The following is a 20,423-nucleotide window of genomic DNA, read 5'->3' as shown; positions in this document are numbered from 1 at the left end:
GTGTATTTGGGATGTTCTTTTTCTTAAAAAAAATAAAATAATAATAATAAAAATAAATCATAATGTCTTTTCTGGCTGAGGTGATGTTGAAACGCATTTATTGAGGACCGTTCACTTCCACAACTCCTGTGCTGACGTGTATGGGTTCCCTTTCCTTCCCGCATGCGCAGAGTGCAAGACTCTGCTCAAAGTCTTGGCTCAGCCGTGTCAAGGCAACTGGAAGCACACGGGCCAAAAATAGAAGCGCGTAAACTCTTCAAAATAAAGCATAATTTATCGTTTTAAAACACAAAACTCGGGCGTACAAAACACTAAAATTATTTTCACACAGTCACGAAATGTTAAGTTTAAAAAAAACAAAAAACAACGTAATTTTGTTTGCGTCGCTCACGTCGCGTGGGAACGTTTTACTTGGCCGTAAATAGTCTTATTTTGAAATGCGTAACCGGAAGCTGCGTATCCTTTTACGCGCGTCGACACACGCTGAGGATTGCAGCGAGCGTAACCAAAGCGACCGGCGCTGTGGCGGAGTTTGACGTGGCACTCTGCTTTCAGTGAAGAGGACTCTGACCGACATCCAGGTGAATAACAACACGACACTACGAACGTTTCAGCCTCTTCAAACGAGTACTTTTTATTTTATATATATATATATATGTATATCTATCTCAGACTGTTCTTTATACGAGTGCCTTTATGTTGGAAACGAATGCGTTAAAAAAAAAAAAAAAAAAAAAAAAAGTTTGTAGTAATTTCCGCGTAGCTAGCAAGATGTTTCCTATCAATATGTCCTCATCACCTGAGCGAGGTGCTGCGCTGTCACGTTATTGCGATATTTCAATGCGATATATATATATATTTTTTTTATCGCCACAGATTAGTGTTGTCCGGCTGGATGTGAATTAAATGGAGGAAGCATAACGCGAGTGTTTGGAGCCATCATAACGGGCTTTGACGTGGCAATCCTCGGAAGTGGCAGATACAGTTAACTATTGAACCACTATTATGGATTTGTCTCTCGGGGTCAAATGTGTTACAACGGTTTAATATATATATATATATGTAGTCATAAATCAATACGCAGCTGTTGGCTTGTTTACCAATCTGCGCCGAGTACAGTTTTGAAAAAAAAAAAGTTTACATGTGTGCAATTTTGGTTTAATTGGCCTGAATGACGGGCCTTTTCAAAACCCACCAGATTCAACCTACATACTGAAACAGGCGAGCAGTTAGTCACCTGCAGATGACCAAAGATAGGCTTGCTTTATCTCTCATCAAGCAATTCAAAGGTCCATGTTACACAGTGTTGGTGATTGCATGAGGTCAAATATCCGTTGTTGTCGCTGCGGATGGGAAACATGCTGATTTTGTTGCATGTCTACGGCTCACGTAAACAATTAGAGCAGCAATGATGAGTTGATTAACTGATTAGTTTGACAGACCCAACATTTATCACCAACTATTTTGAACTGCTTTTTTTTTTTTTTTTTTGCCAAATGTTGCTGTAGAATATATATTTTTTTTAAATCAAGCAAACGAGATGAAGTAAAGTCCCCGTGTACGCTCAGTTTTACATTTTACTCTTTCAACTCCTCAGGTTGTCAAACCTTTTTGATCTTGGCATGAGAAGACAGTGACCGCCATCCCAGCAAGATGAGTCAACAGGGTTATGTTGCTGCACCTCCCTACTCCCAGGCCCAGCCGGGGATGGGGGGCTACCAAGGTGGATTTGGGTCTGGTCCCGCACAGCCCGTCTACGCGCACTATGGGGGGCAGACTCAGGCCTTCAACGCTCCACCGGCAGGTGAAGTACCTCTGCCCTCGCCTGCGGGTCGTTTCCCAAATAACATGGTTCTCGGGCTGTCATTTCACAAGTTCAGTCTTGTCACCTAACAGTGTATATTTCTGCTCGTTCATTTATGAATGGTATCAATTTTAGCTGATGGTGCTCTTTTTTTCATGACGGCAATAAAAGCACATTATTTGCATTAATTAATTGATGTGTTACACCACCGTGATAGTACGCATGTTGAGTGCCAGTGGCACAAGTAGGGTACAATCAATGTATTGGCTTTGCACAGCACACTGAAGCAAATTCTGTTAAACTGAAGTGACATTTCTTTTGAAAGCTCAAAGTCTCAATAGAACGACTGATAGACTTACGATCAGAGACAGTAATGCTTTCTTGACACCAGCGTGGAAATCCAGTGCTACCACAGCTGACAGTCGAAACAATGGGCAGCACCAGAGCAGTGCTTCTGTTTAGATTAATCACTGTCACAATTTAAATAGTATTTGCCTCTGGTATACTGACACAATGAGGATAATACAATCGCATGTAACGTGCATTACTCACCGCAGGTATGATGAAATCGCCAGTTGCCACAGCCCCCGGCATGCCACCGCCTCCGGTGTCCGGTCAGTACAATCCAAACGTCCAGCAGAATGGCGCTCATCCACAGAGGTAACGGTCTTCATCAAACAGCAGTTTCTTGGATTGGTTCATTTTCACTGATATCAACTCAAATGGGTGGGGTTATGAATTTGTGCTGGAAATATTGGGGATGACAGCTCACTTTGTCTGGCTGCGTAAAGAAGACAGTCCAGATATTTGTAGCTATCATAACCATGAGAGGTGATCACTGTTGAGATTTCCTGAGACTGTTGCAGAATGGCGGCCATGCTAGCATAATGTTAAAAGCACCTTCTTGCGTATGAGACACTGTGTCAATATGAGACCACACTGAACCCGCCGTTCTTATATTCCTCAGGTACCCTGCTCCACCAACTGTGCCTGCTGCATATGGACTGCCTCCACAACCACCAAACAGCATGGCCTCCCCTGGCCCACCTCCAGCACAGCATCTCACCAATCAGATGAGTGCTATGAACTTGGGCAACTATGGTAAGTTTGCTATTTAATGATTTATACTTGCTAGAGATTATAAAACCCTTTGATTATAGTAATTCAGTGGAAGGGATTCGACAGGGAATAGAACAATGACAACCTCTTCTCTTCACTTCACATTTTAATTGTGTAGCTTCAGGACCTGTGCAGAGCCCTCCTCTTCCATCCAGCCCTGTAGTCCAGCACCCTTTCCAGACACCCACTCCTCCAGTGATGGGTCAGCCACAGATGCTTACAGGCCCCCAGTCACCTCCACCAGTAGGCATGCCAATGGCAGGCCAGTTGATGGCAGGACCACAAATGGCAAGCATGGGCAGACCTTTCACTGGGCCACCTCCTCCTGGCCCTGGAGGTTTCCAGCAGCCTGGTCCTGGACTTGCTGGTCCACCAGGGTACCCACAACAAGCAGGTAACTCTAAACCAAAAGGAGTGGCGCTCACGCAGTCAGAGAAATGTCCTGCCTGACAGAAACGGCAACCGGACCAGAATGTGAAAAATCTTAAAATCTCAACAAAAAGCTAAAAGTTTCTAACACTGAAAACCAAATTTAAAATCCACTCATGTTTACAGTCTCTTTGATGCTTCATCCCTCTGCTAGGTTAGTTACAGCTGAGCTCTGTGCACACCGATTAACAGCCAATACGTCTTCTTTTAACGTGCAGGTCAGTTTGGGGGACCCATGGCTGGACCCCAGCCAGGCATGCCAGGGGCCTTCCCCGGAGCACCAGCAGCACTGGCAGGCCCACCTCCGAAGAAACTGGACCCTGACTCTATCCCAAGCCCAGTGAGTCGACAGTTAATCCTCCTGGGACCGCATACCTTCACACACCAACATACCACATTTGTCACTCCACGTTTTCTGTTCTGAACTAGCAGCTTATTAATTCCTCAAAATATTTCTGGCAAAGGCATGAACATCTGCTCCTTTGCTACGGAGTATTTTGTATGAGTTTATTAGTTTGGTGATGTATAAAGGATTAAGCCAAAGGTCTAGGGTTAGACAAGAAAATGGTTCAGGATGTTAATTTGTCTTCAAACAGAAAAGCAAAAGCAGACACAAACATGACCAACATTTTATTTCCTTATTTTCCCTTCCGAGGTTGTCTTTAATAATGAAGTATCCAATTTTTAAGACTTTTTTGCCTTTATTTAGATAGTGAAGTGTAGACAGACAGGAAATGTGGGGAAAGAGAGCAGGGCAGTGACATGCAGTGAAGGTTCGGCTGGCCAGGAATCGAAGCAGGGACTCACTGCTGACAGCTTTTGCGCACATGTGGTATGCGCCCCAGTCAATCAGCTATCAGGTGGCCTCGTTATGACCATTTTAAAAACGCGTGGATCTACATAACGGACCTAAAGGATTCACACATAACTTCTCTGAATTTAGACCCGAGTCATCGAAGATGACCAAGAAAAACGAGGAGGAAACGTCTTCACAACGAACATCAGAGGACAGGTTCCACCTCTGGTCACCACTGACTTTCCAGTCCAGGATCAAGGTAATAAAAATAACATCTGAACTTCTTTGAGAGCCCAAAATAGTAGATGATGTTATTTATAGTGATTTTAGGTGAAGATATATTTTGGAAAAAATTATTAAAACTTTTTTTTCTACAATTTTCCACATATGTATACAGACTGCATACCTGAGCACATTGAATTCAGTCATTTCTGTGTCATTTATCTGACTGTATATATTTTATAATTGATCAACTTTTGCTCAAAACATGGACATTTTCATTAGAATTTTAATCATTTCATACAGCTGGTAATGCTAAATAAACATTCAATATTGCAGTCCTACAGTTATTTTGAGGAGAGTGGTATTATAAATGTACTCTGTGATAATATCAGGGTTATGGATTCTTCTTTTTGCCAACTCCAGGGAACGCCAGCCCCAGGTTCATACGCTGCACCACCTACTCACTGCCCTGCACCGCTGATCTGGCCAAACAGTGCCAAGTACCCCTGGCTGCCATCATTAAACCCTTTGCCAGTTTACCAAAGAATGAGGTAAGTTATGGTTTTACTCGCAACTTAAAGCGAGTTGCCCCGTCGAGTTCAGTTATAACAACACAAAATCACCTGCTGAGATGAACCAGAGCGCGAGGCAGAGATAGACTGCTGCTTTGTTGAACTATTGCAAGGACTGATAAATCCTGCTATACGCCAATGTCTGTCTCCGACTGTTGGTCGACCATTCATCTTACATCAAAGCATTTTTTTTTTATCCTTGGACTGTACTGCTTCTGTAAATGCTGTACATTTTCATCTCAATATTGACTCATGAAACTTACAGAACACTTGTGGGAGACTGTTTATGCAATAGGGACATTATAATGTCAAAATCTAATGGAGAATAGAATACCGTATAATACCATATTTTAAAGTCTTTGTTAAATCCAGCTCTTTATGATTCCCTGCTGGGATATGTATCTGTAGTATAGAAACAGGGTCATGCTTTTATTTTGAAAAGATGATCAAAATATGAATGTCAAGTTTGTTTGCATATTCTACTCAAGTGTGCGCAGTTAGTTCTCTTCTGAGAGGTGTCTTCACGGACTACAAAAGTTCATTTGTCCTATGACTGACCTCCTTTTGGATCATGTGTGGTCCAAGAATCCTGCCTTCAATATTCTCCCCCTCCACTCGCCTTGTCCCCGGCAATTTGCCTTTTTAGGCAATGTTAGGTTTTTCCTCATCTGGCTTGAGGCTAATTAGCTAATGTCAGATCTGCTGGGACCAGTGAAGAAGGGAGGAGGTTCATACAAGAGGAAATTTACTGTAAGTGTAGTGCATTTTCTGATTTGATTCCATCTAGTGCAACAGGGGACATGAATTATAAGTAGCCAAACCCTATCAGTGCTCTGAGTTTGTACGTAATGCTATAGTGCCTGAATATTGTTTGATTGTTTAGTCCTCCACCAGCTTTTGTTCACTGCACTGCGTAAACAGCCCTGAGATAGTGTAAACACTTGTCCTCTCCTCCTCGAAGTCTGATAATAAACCTGCATGCTGCCACGTCTGTGTGTTTTATGGTTGTCGAGTTCATTCGAAGCAAACATATTCAGTTTATGTTGTGTTAAAGCCTGCAGAGAGCCTTAAATAAACAGTGTAAAGACAGTCTCTGTCATCTGCAGGCCTGCTCAGTGCTCAGTTAAAGTGCTCAGTAACAGTGCTGTGGTGTGCCAAACAGCTCAATACTAACCATTTACACTCCACGGTAGACAAATGTGTTGCCTATCAACGTACAATGTGTATTGTTTGGGTGCCATGGAACCACTGATGCTTCAGAAGGTCAAGAATTAAATATCTCATAGCTGTTACAGTCATTTATTTCCTTTAAAAGAAACATTTGTGTTGTTGTTTTTACAATACCTATACCTATATACAGTACCTATAATGCTGCTGTAGCGAAAAAAATTTCCCCTTGTGGGATTAATAAAGTAACTATCTATCTGTCTATCTGTCTATCTATCTATCTAAGCTGTCAACTACCTGACCAATATGTCCTCTGTATATGTCCCTGTGTAGACTCCTCTGTATGTCGCCAACCATGGAGAGACGGGCCCAGTCCGCTGCAATCGATGCAAGGCCTACATGTGCCCTTACATGCAGTTCATGGATGGAGGTCGTCGCTACCAGTGCTGTTTCTGCAACTGCGTCAATGAAGGTACACAAGAATGCAAAACAAGGCGGTTATTCTGAAAATAACACGCATCCCGCCATCTTTAGATATCAAAGAGGATTTAATTTAAAGAACAAGAATGTGAAAAGCTCTAAATATGTTGTGTACAGCCCAACGCAGAATTGTATTTCTCTCTCTGATCCTAGTGCCAGTCTTCTACTTCCAACATCTTGACCACGTGGGCCGGAGGGTGGACCTCTACGACAGGCCTGAACTGTCCCTGGGATCCTATGAGTTTGTCGCCACTCTGGACTATTGCAAGGTACACCAACACTACTTCACATCTGTTGACTGTTTCCAATACACAGGAATTAAGTGAATCAACTTTTATCAGATTGATAAAGAAAAGCACTTTTAATTCAAGGATTTTTTTTTTTTTTTTTTTGCTGTTGCAAGGCAGAGTTTATTCTTCAAAGATTTGCCGCTGAAAGTAATTGGTTCTTCCAGACTCTGTTTAATACAGTATAAGAGATTTGCATCTGCAGGACTGCATTACTGATGTTTCTGAAGGGGCTTTTAGACGGCACCCTACATTATTCAAGATGAGCAGGACGGCAAAGAGTTCAGCTCAGTGTGCTTTTAAAAACACACACAAAAAAAAGACTGCTGCCAATCAACTGCATGTCCCCTCAGAGGCTGTGGTTACTAAGAGCAACATTAGAGGGTCAAAGAAAGTTGGCAGAGCTAAGTCACTCCACTGGCCTACTTTTGCTCTGTTTATTAAGACTTATAAACAACATCTGCAGGCCAGCCAACAGACAAAAGCCTGCAAGGTCAGTGTCTTGTTGTGGGTTACAACTGCGGAAACATAACGGCATCTTACTGGCAAGCCACTCACACACACTTCATTGCCGTTACTGTGTATTCAGCAATTAATTCCTGGCACAGTCTCCTCATGGCTACAGTTATAAGCAATCACAAATGGAAACAAATAACTGAAACTTGGAAAAGGCAAAACAGTCAACCCTGGGTTTGGGTTTCTTATTGATAAGCCATGATTAAAACCTTCAATTTGAGGATACGGGACTGAAAACTCATGACTCACTGTAAGTTTGCATTCGGGAACTTTTTTTTGTCATTAATCTGAAATGAACGATGTCACGTTGCGCATCTGTCAAGTCGTCTTTGCCTGGAAAGCTTTTCACCTGCTGCCTTTTCCCCACAGAACAACAAGCCTCCGAATCCTCCTGCCTACATCTTCATGATTGATGTGTCCTATAACAACATCAAAAGTGGCCTGGTCAAACTGATATGTGATGAGCTGAAAACTCTGCTGGAGAAGCTGCCCAGGTACAGACATAAACATAAACACACACGCACACACACACACACACGCACACGCACACGACCCTTACATACTTGAGCATTATAGGGAGGAATATTTATGCATCATCTGCTATATTAAGCCCTAAGTATCTTCTATACAGAGCCGTAGACTCTGTTAACGGACGCATCACTTTATACATCCAGGATATTCTCAATAAATTCATGCTCAACTAGAATCGGTTTAACACGCACAACTACGTCACACTGCACATACGACACATGCTTTGCCAAAAAAAAGGGGGCTTCCCTAAAGTCTTAAACATCAAGCCGACTATTTGTTCACATCGGCAATATATTTCTGCATGACGTTTTGCGGATGGTTGGTATCGGTGAGGGAGGTTGCAAAGCTGCCAAAACCAGAACACATTACGCAGTGCATGCTCTCGTCTCTGAAAGGCATCCAAAACCAAAATCTTTGTTGTTCGTGCAACTCTGGTTTTGCGGTCAGAATTACTCTGGAAGTGAGTTTTTGATTAATTACAACGGAGCGGATGATGTACTTCACCTGCCTACTCCTTGAATAACTTGGAAACTCTTCTTACTTTGTCAGTGCCAGCAACAATATATCTACATTTATCTACAGCCATGACATCATCCTTCAAACACAGCAGAAGTGTACTCAAGAAGATAAGCTCTCCTTCTGCAGCGTTTGAATCTTTAGTTTTAAATTAAAGCCACTGGATGCACTGCATTTTTTAAAGCCCTTGTAATTCTGCAGAATTTGCCAAAATCCATGTTTATTTCACTGAAGATAAAGCTGGAGCTCAGTTTAAATACATGCAAATCTAGACCAAGTTTTTTTAATGTCATTTTTATCATCACTGGTATTTTGTAATCGCTATCTGGCAGGAGAGAGAGAACCATAAATAAACTTTTCTGAATCCGTTATTTCCAACAGCGCCGTAGCTTATGTTTAGAGAGAAGCCGTGGGATGGCAGTGGACCGGTGGTGTACTCTTTTTCAACAGTTCAGCCACATTACATGTGTTTCTTGGTGTGTCTGCATGATTTAAGAAGAGAGACTTACAAACTGCAGTCTGCAGTGTCAGTAAAGAATTCCTTCAACTTTCTGTTATGGTGACAGGTTTTGATTTATGGTCTGGTTCAGCAGAGCTACCAGATCTGAATCCAGAGTGTTCTGGTAAATCTCAGAGTTTTCCTTTTAGTAGTTCTTACCGGCTGAAGCCAAAAGACTTGTTTTATATCAAGAGGCACAGTATAGATAATACACAGCAAGTTGACTGGAATAGTGAGTGAGAGACAACAACAAAACAAATGAATACAGCGGCCGAGCTCACGAGTAAACATCAACCGTTTTCTTTAACAACCCTGGATTTTGTGAACCTGTGGCAGTTACTTTCTTCCTTTTTCCTGCAATTCCTATTTAGGACTTCATTTCTCACATGCACACACAAATTTGAACATTAATGAACATGTCCATATAAATGTTCCTTCAATCCTGGAAAAAAATTTATACTTTACAATTTGACCTGGATGGTAAATAGTCCTTTAAAAAGTGAAATAGAGCTTGAAAGTGTTTTCCTATCCAAAAATAAACCAGACTCTTCATGATTTAAAAAAAAAGAAGCTTTTATTGATTTATGGATGACTGCCAGACAGTGAATTCAAAACCTGGCATCTTGGACAAAATTATTCTTATGCAGAGACTCTATGCTGCTTCAACTGTTGTACTAGAAATTCATAGATATTTATCCTCTCTCCCTCTCTAGAGTGGAAGGTGCGGAGAGCTCAGCAATAAAGGTGGGCTTTGTTACCTACAACAAGGTCCTCCACTTCTACAACGTGAAGAGCGCTTTGGCCCAGCCGCAAATGATGGTGGTGTCGGACACGGCTGAGATGTTTGTCCCGCTGCTGGATGGCTTTCTTGTTAACTACCACGACTCTCGGGCCGTTATCTACAAGTAAGATACAGCTTATCATTCATGTGTGGAATAACTGGAATATTGTGGATTCTCCTTTAAACAGGTGGTGGAAGACAGAATTAGGCAGGTTATTCCAAGCAATTCTCTGGAGTTTAATCCAGAGAATAAAAAAAAAAAAAAGGTTATTTTTATATCACTGCATGGGAAACGCTTTATTTGTCAGTTACATATTTCAAGAACAGCCATTATCAAGCCAGTGAAGACGACGTGGCATGTCTTTTATCATATCAGAATACAATAGATGATAATATTGCAAGTTAGCTGGATGAGGCCCCCCAGACCGAACCACCATCATAATCCTCTGCCTCTTGTCTGCAGCCTGCTGGACCAGATCCCTGACATGTTTGCAGACACCAACGAGAGCGAAACGGTCTTTGCCCCCGTCATCCAGGCCGGTGTCGAGGCATTTAAGGTTAGTCAAGAGGGTGACATCTGTCGACATGAAGGGGGACACAGCAACCTGCTTGAATCATATGTGGCTGCTATAGTTTTAAGTATAGACTTATGTCTGCAATAATAAAGTTCAAAATATCAGTGGCTCAGCTGGAAGCTTCCTATTTAACAAAGACCCTTTCCGTTGGCAGCGGTGTTTTCATTCTTGTACCCTGATCCCTTCACTTTTCGGATTGATTTCGTATCGTTTTTCATTTAGTGCAGCCAGAACGCAATGATGTGTTTTTGTAAAAGTCCGTTAATTCAACCCCCAAACAAGGCACTGCAGCCACACCACGAGATTGTTTCAGTTTGTCAAAATATTTCAGATATTAATACTCTCGCTAACTTTGGCATCAAAAGTCTGAACTCATTCAACTTATCAACCGAGTGAAGCAACGGTTTCTTTTTTCTCTTCCTGACATGTTTGTCAGAAGGTCAAAAAAAATTCAATAAAATCTCTATTCAAATTTATTTGTATAGCACATTTAAAACACAACAAAAGGTTGACCAAAGCACTTCACATAGACAAACCGTATTGATCAATAAAAACAAGTAGCATCAAAATCAAGATTAAGCTAACACAAATCACAAAAAACATTAAGTAAAGGTTAAAGTGGAAGGGCCAGCGAAAATAAATAGGTTTTTAAACGGCTTTTGAACATTGGTAGAGAGGTTGTCGACTTAATATGCAGGGGAAAGTTGTTCTGGAGCTTAGGAGCCGCAACAGAGAAGGCACGGTCAGCTTCGGGTCATCATTTTAGATCTAGGAACAACTAATAGCGGTTGGTCGAGAGACCCGAGTAAACGAGTTTACTTTAACTCCCAACAAACTTTCCCAGCGATACGAGGTCAGTGTTTTGGCGCACAGTGAGGAAAACGTTCACACAGCTTTTAATTGGAGTCAGTTGTGATATTACCCAACAGCAAAAAGTCAGGGACTTATTTGTTTGGTCATACCTGATCAGATTTTTTTTATTTTTTATATTGGTTCTCACATTTTTAATCATTTCTCTGTTGGTTTACTTTTGAACAAAGACAAGTGTTCTGTAAAGGAAGTTTATCATTCGAATATTTGTTGGGAATGAATTTTGTACCTCCTGACCTCCTGATTTTACTGTAACGCTAGACAAAGCGCACAAGGAAGGAATCTGCCACACACACACACACACACACACACACACACACACACACCTCAGTGAGATCTTCTTCTCTTTCATCCGTCTCTTCCCCCCCAGGCAGCAGAATGTAGCGGAAAGCTCTTCATCTTCCACTCGTCCATTCCCACTGCTGAGGCTCCTGGCAAACTGAAGAACAGAGATGACAAAAAGCTGGTCAACACTGACAAAGAGAAAGTGAGCAACTTTTTTTGTGTCGAGTGAACTCGCCTCGTACAAATTGTTCTCGACTCCAAATACAGAAGGAAAAAAAAAAAAAAGTAAATGCCTGGGATCAGTTTACTTACAGTAAGGACAGAAGGTAGATTGTTTTAATAACATCATGAAATGAAAACTTTTTTTTTCTGTGGACAGGGTTTGTATCAAATCACCATTTCAAAATAACATGCATGTTATTACTGTAAACTTTAGTTCAGATCTATTTTTTTTTAATTTATTAAAGAAACAGACATCTTGTAATAATTTCAAAGTGTGATTCAGCTTTGTTTGGAATCTGAGAAGGCTACTGCAGAAGACTGTTGACTTACTCGCTGAGTCGTCCGTTTTGTTTTTTTTCTTCCCACAGACCTTGTTCCAGCCTCAGAAAGGTGTGTATGAACAGCTGTCTAAGGATTGTGTGGCACAGGGCTGCTGCGTGGATCTCTTCCTTTTTCCCAGCCAGTATGTGGACATGGCAACCATGGCCGACGTGCCTTCACACACCGGAGGCTCCGTCTTCAAGTACAACAATTTCCAGGTGCAACATTCAGCAGGCATACCGGTTTACGTTGTGGAAAGCGAACTCGGTACACACACACACAAAAAAACGACGCAGCAAGCAGATGTGAACAATTACAGTTTTTATTTCTTGTAATTACACTAAGAGGTCACAATTTAACACGCAAAAGCATTACGCAGCACAGGAAAAGCAAGTTGTAGTCACATCACGAGTTTGGCATGGCACCAGCGGTCTGATGTACAACTGGTCCCAGAGGACGGGTGCAACAAGCAGAGGAAGCTGATTCAGACTGTAGAAACACAACAAAATGCAGTCCTGAAGCAGGACAACAAAAATTCACACACACACACACACACACACACACACCCTAAACCTACAAAGTATTTCAACCTACAACGAAACACTTAAGAAAAGCAGCACAATAAAGGGCATGTACACAAAACAGAACCTGTCACTTCATAGCGACTAAATACCATTTTTATTTTTGCCTGAAGTGACAATTCAAGAAATTCCCTCACCCGATATTACCCAGAATTACTCATGTTAATGTACATGTATGACTGTCTGCTCGTCATAGGCTCGGGACCAAATAGTGACAGCACTGCCATCTGCTGGTTAAAGCTTCTCTTCAGAAAATTTCATATTTTCCACTCTGCGTTGACAGATGGAGACAGATGGGGAGCATTTCCTGAGAGACCTGAGGAAAGATGTACAGAAGAGCATCGGATTTGATGCCATCATGCGTGTTCGTACCAGCACAGGTCAGGACAAGATTTCTCATCGCGTCCGTGTGTGTGTGTGTGTGTGTGTGTGTGTGATGTAGTCAGCTCTCAGTCATTCACACTACTGTGTGTGCCTTCCTGCAGGCTTCAGAGCCACAGACTTCTTTGGTGCCGTTCACATGAACAACACCACAGATATAGAGATGGCAGCTGTGGACTGTGACAAGGCCGTGACAGTAGAGTTAAAGCACGACGACACACTCAGCGAGGAGAGTGGGGCTCTCATGCAGGTATGGCTTTAAAAATGTTTTAGATACCATTTTTTTTTTTTTTTTTTTTAAGAGAGCTGAAGCCCAAAGCTTTGCTTATCACTCATGTTTCCACTCAGTGTGCCTTGCTGTACACCACCATTGATGGACAGCGACGTCTCCGCATCCACAACCTCAGTCTGAACTGCAGCTTGCAGCTGTCTGAGCTGTTCAAGAGCTGCGAGACCGACTCACTCATCAACTTCTTCGCCAAATCCGGTGAGCGTCCTTTTACGTCTAACCGGACTCCATTAAATTGAACATTTTATCTTTAAGGGCAACATTTAAAGCACTATACGCATCCTTGATTTGACCCAGCGTATGACTCAATAATTTACTAATGCTCGGAGACTTCGGAGTAAAAGAAGTATGACTTATGGAAATAAGGACCACGTGTCTTCCTGTAATCACCACTAAGCAGACCGGATTTCTTCTTTCAACTTTTTTTGGTTCCTTATCATAAACTGCCTCTTGTGCCCCCCCCCCGCTTCTGTCTTGCTACCAACCTTTTCTCACGGGCCATCCAGCTTACCGTGCCATATTGAACCAGCCTCTGAAGAATGTGAGGGAGATCCTGGTCAACCAGACAGCCCACATGCTGGCCTGCTACAGGAAGAACTGCGCCAGCCCGTCCGCCGCCAGCCAGGTCAGCGCAGGAAGAAGCCTGGAATGAGATTTATCCAACGCATTCATTTGATTTCAGGGTTTCAAGAACTCCTTGACGTACACACAGCGTCTGTAACGTGTCTGAAGATTATGTCATGCATCTGCTGCACGCACGCCGCCTCTCAGAAGAGTTGTTGTTTTTTTTTCTGCCTGTATCCACGCGTAGCTGATCCTGCCCGATGCCATGAAAGTGTTCCCGGTCTACATGAACAGCCTGATGAAAACCGCTCCCCTGGTGGGCAGCACGGAGCTGTCCACGGACGACCGGGCCCACCAGAGGCTGTCGGTCATGGCCATGGGGGTGGAGGACACCCAGCTGCTGCTCTACCCGCGCCTCCTCCCGCTGGTAAGGGAACAAACTCACTCACCCCGTGCTTCTCGTACGCACAGCTCTCGAAATAAAGTGCACTGATGAAGGCCTATTTGTAGGTTTGCTTTACGTCGTGTTTAATTCCTTCGGTAAAATGGACTCACTAATGCACCACTGCGCTGCACTTTTCTTCCCAGCACACCGTCGACGTCAACAGTAAGGCGCTGCCCGCTCCGGTCCGCTGCTCGGAGGAGCGTCTTGCCGACTCCGCCGTGTTGCTGCTGGAGAACGGCCACTCCATGTTTCTGTGGCTGGGCCAGGCGAGCACACCGGACCTCATCCAGAGACTCTTCAACCTGCCCTCCCTCGCCCACCTGCAAGGACACATGGTCAGAATTCATTTATTAGCACTTTGACCTCAGCACATTCAGAATCCAGATTATCTGCTCCGAGAGATTTGAGATGAAACATTTGACCTTCCCGGTACACCTTAAGGTATTAGATGATAGCTGCAGAACATCAATTCCAATACGCTTTTACATTAAAAATGTAGTCAGGAGAAGTAAAGACATCATAATTCAGAAAATATTCAATTTGTAAAAAAAAGTCTGCCCATTTTATCCAGTGTGAGTCCTTTAGAAAAAATAAAAAATAAACCGAGTCAACAATACTATAAACGTCAAAGCCTGAAGAAGGTCAACTCGGACAAAGTTGAAAGATGGACATTTATTTTCACGACAAAACTCAAGCAACATTTTAAAATGCGTTCCTGGTACACAAGGGAAGGAGGCAGACAGTATTCAGCGTTGGCCTTTCAAGGAAACGAAACAACTCGTCGCATTATTCTTAAGTGAACTTTAGAAATCAAGGCAATTTGCTCTTTGCCTTTAATGCGTAGTCCCAGCGACCATTTCTATAGATTTACCCCTTATTCTGTTTTCTAGTCTGCGCTGCCGGAGCTGGACAACCCGTTGTCGGTGAAGGTCCGATCCATCATCAGTGATCTTCTTGAAAGGAGGCCGAACTCCATGAAGGTAAGATATTTATTGCTGCCACATACTCCCCAAAAAGCCTCGTTCAACCACAATCATCATCACCTTTCCTATTCATTTTTTTTTTCTTTTTAAAAAGAATAAAATAATGGAGAAAACCTTTTGGTAGCGCCGAGGTAATCCTATGCGGCGCGGCCCTTAAATGATCTCTGCTTCCCTCTAGTGGAGCTGGGTAGTAAATACAACCCTCAAAGACGGCTACAAAAACCTCATTTTAATATTTTTTTGGTCATCATGTTTCCATATAAACCATCTAAATCAAAAGTACAACTCGAGAATGCGGATCATATGACTGTATAAAAAAAAAAAAGCCCGTGCAGTGCAGGCCCAGTGCTACCGAGCAGTTCATACCAAACAGAATCGTGACGTTTTAAATCCGCACAGAGCCGTGCGACCCCGTGCCTTTAAAACGAAGCAAAAAGCGCGATAAAAATGAATTGGAAAAACGGAGATGAAACTTGTCACACAAAAAAAATTGTAACAACCGTTAAGTGACATGGCGATGTCACCGGTCGGGGGGGGGGGGCACATTTTGAAAGTATGAAAGTCAACGCGCTGGAGGGACCCTGATCACCCCGTCCCGCGTCGCTCACTTCCGTTTTTCTGTCCCGCTCAGCTCCACATCGTGAAGCAGAGAGACCAAGTGGAGATGTTGTTCCGGCAGCTCCTGGTGGAGGACAAAGGCTTGCACGGCGGAGCCTCCTACATGGACTTCCTATGCAACGTTCACCGAGAGATCAGGCAGCTGCTCACTTAACCCCCTCCTCCTCCTCCTCCTCCCCCCTCCCCGTCCTCCTCCCTCTTCCCTCACCGGCCCGGGAGAAACACGACATCGGATGGACCACGCACAAAAATCTCACAGGGTCTCGGTCCGAGTGGGCGCCGTTCAAATCTTTTAAGGCGATCCGCGCGAAGTGTTTTTACAAAGACGGAGGGAGAATCGAGGAACCGGGGGAGAGCCCAAAGCTGCCTTTTCCAGCCCGCCTGTGTCATTATTTAGTCTACACACAGTATGATCTTCAAATAACCACTTGTCGCCGGAGGGGGGGTGGGGTGGAGGGTGGATGGGTGGGGTGGAGGGTGGGGTGGGGGAGTTTAACGTAAATCTGCAGGAGTGAAACGGGCGACACGTGCAGCATTTCCCGCGCAGACACTTTGCGTGACGGAACGACTGGAACGACATCAGTGCCCGAGTCTGAAATGCAGTCTGGCAGAAGGCCCTTTGGCAGAAGCAATAACACATCCACTGTGTATTCAGTTGGTTAAAGCACTTTTTTTCATTCCACGTTGTAGATTTTTTTTTTTTTTTTTTAAAGGGTCTGGCTAAGACAAGGGGTTATTTGTGGGCCATACTGTCGATGTTCAAAAGTCTTTGTTATTCTCCCAAGTACATAAAGTAGTCTCAGTAAATAGTTTTTTTTTTTTTTTTTTTTTTTAAACAATAAATGCTCAAAGAATATTTACAATATTTAAACGACTTACAGAGGTTTCTACAATTTATTATGCTTTTGCTGTCTGACTGGGAAAATACATTGGGAGAAATGTGGAAACGGGAGCTGGCAATTCCTAATTTAACAGGACAGGGCTCGGGGTGCGTTCACGTCACGCCACCAAGTGATTCGAAGCAGTCGGTTGACGCATGCCCCCCCCTCCCAAAATCGAGTTCTTTGACCATTTATGGCCGAGATTTCTCCTCCTTCCCAATGTGCAGCGATAACGAAACGTTTTGTTTTGGCGTTCCGAGTACAGAATGAAATGATCACAGCTGTTTCTTGATATCGAGAACAAAGACCAACTGGCGTTTTTGTTTTTTGTTTGTTTTTACCCGCATCAGAGTTGGTACAAAAAAAGGAGAATATTTAATGAGGAGGAGGAATGGATTGTAGAGAGGAATCGGGACGGGACGGGGGGGGAAGTGACCAAATAATGAAACTTTTCCATCAAACTGCCTCAACAATCAACACGGGGAAAAGATGCTCAATTTGTTCCCGTTTGATTCAGTTTACTATCCAACAACCTTCGACAGCGATGGATTTTTTTTTTTTTAATGGAAAAGGACTTTCACAATGAATGGAAATCAGTTTAACTCTGTCAAGACACACAAATCAGACAAAATGGAAAATTAAAAGAAGTTATTACCGGATTAGGTTTTTTTGTCAGGGAAAAGTTGAAACCACCCACGTTCATTGAATCTCGTCTATAATGATAATGCGATTTCCGTCTTTCCTTTCAGTGCAGTTGGGAGCCTCATACTGTATCACATCAGTCATTCTGATAAATTGCTTCAGTGTAATTCATGTTTTTCATTTGCTGAATATTGTCTGATCTTGTGTATGTGCGGCCTATAAAGACTTTTTTTTTTTTTTTTTGTACATGAAAAGCGCAACTTGTGTTTTCAAAAAACATTACCACCTGCCTTAAGTTGATATGATAGTTGTTAAAAAAAATGTATTAAAATATACATGTGCAAGAGGTGTATGACTTAGATTTCAGTTTGTATGCAAACTTATCTCAGGTAATTTCACAAACTATTTTTAATTTGAAAGCAGCGATTCGAATCGAACTGGAAAGACGTGTGGAAATTCACGGTTTTGGTGTGTAATGTACATTTCAATCCTAAACAACCCGTTTCTCATTAAACTCTTGACTTTAACTGTTGTTGCTCAAATTTGTTAACTGCATTTTGTTTACAAGTGAAATTCATCGTTTCATCTTCTGACCAATAATAAAATGAAAACTTAAAATGCATTACTTCATTGATTAAGTTCTTTGTGTATGTAAGGTTACACAAACCAACATTTAAAGTTGTCAAATGAACATTAAACTCTCTATGTCCGGCAAATCATTTTACTTTTCTATTTATTTCACGTCAGTTAATCCAGGGAAGATAGAAAACGGTATTTTTGACACAATATGTAATGTCCTCCTGCTACCAGAAGGGGGCATAAAATGTCTGTTCTTCAGTCAGAATAATACAGTTTGAGCTGCAAATAATTGCTTTAGATGGCTGTTATTCTATATTTTTGTCCGCAATCGGGAACACAGTCTATCTGGTCCGTCCGAGCGGCTGTTTAGCATTTTCTGTGAATAATATATGACTTGAGAAAACACTAGAGATGTTTTAGTTTCAGAAAGTATCCACTGACATACCGTAGATGGATTTGGAAGTGGATAGTGGTGCCACATGTTGTGTTTCCTGACGGTTATCTTTCTTAAATCAGAATTCAGAGAATAAAATCCAACGCGTCACCAAACATGAACAGTTTTACAAACGGCAAATCAGGGAGACGGTGGCAGGTTTGATGGTGATCACAGCTGGTGAAGAATATGTGACTTTCTTTCCTAAATGAAGGGATGACCAACAAGACTCGCTGAGGAGCTGTTTAAAGTTTGTCACTGCAACTCCCAGCGATACAGTGCAGTGACACACATGATGAACACTTTGAATCACAGACATGTTAAAATGGTCAAATCCTGAAAAATATTCACCAAAAGAAACGACCAGTTTGGAAGTTTTAGACACATTTCTGGCTCGTTCATCGGACACGTCCTGTGTCCAATGACCAAGTCACTGTGAAAAGGAAGAAACAACGAGAACTTGTCAGATTGAAACACTGAATAACTTACTTATATGATGTCCAGACACTTCTCTCAGGAGTCCAGGAGAGTTTCCAATGAGCTAGAGGAAGTCAGAAAGTGAGACGTCTTCTACCCAGCATGCCTTGTGTTTGCTAACATTTTGGAGCCAATCAATGCTTTAATCAGTGACAGCAGGAACCAATCAGGCTGGAGAGGTGGACTTTATCCCACGGGACGAGGAGGAGAAGGGAAATAGCAGGAAGCGTGTCAGCCAAAAACCCCCCCAAAACAATGAATATAATACAAATATGTATCCCCAACCAAAGCCCACTGCCCTTTCTCATTAAAAACAGTGATGTATATGAACAAATCTAAAGACCTGAAATTCACCCGTGAGCGAATTTTCATTTAATACTGTACAACTGACAATCTTTTGTACAATGACCATAATACCATATAAATAACCTCGAACACCGTTTTTAGTGTAAACTCCTAAACAGCGCTCCAAAAACAAAATAAAAACATATTGATAGATGGTTTACTTTACAGGAAATATACATCCATAAAGGTTAAATGAAATACACTGAAAGCAGCATTTTCTCTTATGACAAAGATATCGTCGTCTAACATGATACTCATGGTAAATATAGCTACCTGTGTGCTTCTGTAGACAAACCATCGATATTATGGTCCGGTTTTGACATCAATACAATCCTTGTGTTGTCTTATTCTAGTTGGCAAGTAAACATGAACAAAGTTGAAAAGTTCCTCATCGTAGAGTTCTTACCTAATGCGTTATCTATATAGTTTGTACAATTTGAAATGGTACAATGAATGTTGTATTTTATTTTTCTTCCTCTAAATGCTTCCTTCGAAAGAGCAAAAAGACACCACAGCGGTTGCCTACGTCTGGCGGGAACACTCTGGAATTGAGAGCCAGTCTGGAATGTAAAAGCAGAGACGACCGTGAAGGTACCTCCGATTTTTGTTTTTTGTTCGGTGTTTTTCATGCTTTTAAAAGTCACAGTGATTTCACTTGGCAGTAAATAAAACGCACCAAGGCTGCAATAGAGATGGAACAAACTTGTCTCTTCTGCCTTTTGTTGACAATATCAGAGCCGCCTGCAGAACTCAGCTCAAACACAAAGACACTTCAGAGACAGATGGTGGAAATCAGCCTTGAAGTTCATGTTTTCATTTTGCACAATGTAACCTAGCCAATAGCTTTTTTTTTTCTTTTTTTTTCCCCTCTACTTGGGTTTATTGTATGCCATACATTTCTCTAACTAACTGTATTCAATTAATGGTTTTAAAAGGCAGCTAATTCCAGAGTGTTCACACCATGTTGCCTAATACTTGTGGCCCAGTGTAATGAACAATATTTTATCCATGAACAAAAGTCTGCATAGCACACTGTACACAGTATGAGTCCAAGTCAGTAATTGGGCCAAGCTAAAGATGATGCTCTTCTTCCAAAGCCTCCGCAGTCAGCCAAAAGTTAAAGAACGTTTTCAAAGAGATGCATTGATCGCATGATGTTTTCATCCTGAGGAGACAAAGAAACAACGTAATGAGGAACACTGACATTAAGCCA

General features: G+C 42.2%; 2 protein-coding genes across 8 annotated transcripts in view; one reads left to right on the top strand and one right to left on the bottom strand.

Moving 5' to 3' along the window:
- Positions 1-524: 524 nt before the first annotated feature.
- On the top strand, positions 525-16,017 carry sec24d (SEC24 homolog D, COPII coat complex component). Its single transcript, XM_069170224.1, has 23 exons — positions 525-984; positions 1,598-1,804; positions 2,362-2,464; positions 2,772-2,905; positions 3,042-3,317; positions 3,571-3,692; positions 4,296-4,407; positions 4,794-4,921; positions 6,443-6,581; positions 6,743-6,858; positions 7,762-7,886; positions 9,652-9,843; positions 10,183-10,276; positions 11,535-11,651; positions 12,040-12,210; positions 12,857-12,953; positions 13,059-13,204; positions 13,303-13,441; positions 13,750-13,868; positions 14,055-14,234; positions 14,396-14,587; positions 15,143-15,232; positions 15,867-16,017. Exons 2-23 carry the CDS (start codon positions 1,654-1,656, stop codon positions 16,005-16,007), a joined length of 3,084 nt encoding a protein of 1,027 aa, XP_069026325.1. The 5' UTR covers positions 525-984; positions 1,598-1,653; the 3' UTR covers positions 16,008-16,017.
- The window catches only part of kcnip4a (potassium voltage-gated channel interacting protein 4a), a 130,311-nt gene continuing 122,188 nt past the window's right edge, over positions 12,301-20,423 (bottom strand). For 5 of the 7 annotated variants that reach the window (XM_069170229.1, XM_069170227.1, XM_069170230.1 and 2 more), the window contains exon 8: positions 19,215-20,375. In XM_069170229.1, coding sequence (XP_069026330.1) covers positions 20,328-20,375 — 48 coding nt within the window. In that variant the 3' untranslated portion in view covers positions 19,215-20,327. Of the gene's footprint in view, positions 12,890-13,754; positions 13,887-14,362; positions 20,376-20,423 lie in introns of those variants that run through there. The other 2 variants (XR_011179294.1, XR_011179295.1) reach the window with 2 other exon arrangements.

Source organism: Embiotoca jacksoni, unplaced genomic scaffold (assembly GCF_022577435.1).
Source record: "Embiotoca jacksoni isolate LCO1_2020_lvr unplaced genomic scaffold, fEmbJac1.0.p SCAF_49, whole genome shotgun sequence".
Taxonomy (NCBI): Eukaryota; Metazoa; Chordata; class Actinopteri; family Embiotocidae; genus Embiotoca; species Embiotoca jacksoni.
This window is presented reverse-complemented; position numbering and strand designations above follow the sequence as displayed.

Coding starts and splice junctions, on each gene's coding strand:
- sec24d (XM_069170224.1), top strand. CDS start 1,654: ATGAGTCAACAGGGTTATGTTGCTGCACCTCCCTACTCCCAGGCCCAG. Junction 13,869..14,054: donor GCCCGTCCGCCGCCAGCCAG/GTCAGCGCAGGA, acceptor ATCCACGCGTAG/CTGATCCTGCCCGATGCCAT. Junction 15,233..15,866: donor GGAGGCCGAACTCCATGAAG/GTAAGATATTTA, acceptor TGTCCCGCTCAG/CTCCACATCGTGAAGCAGAG.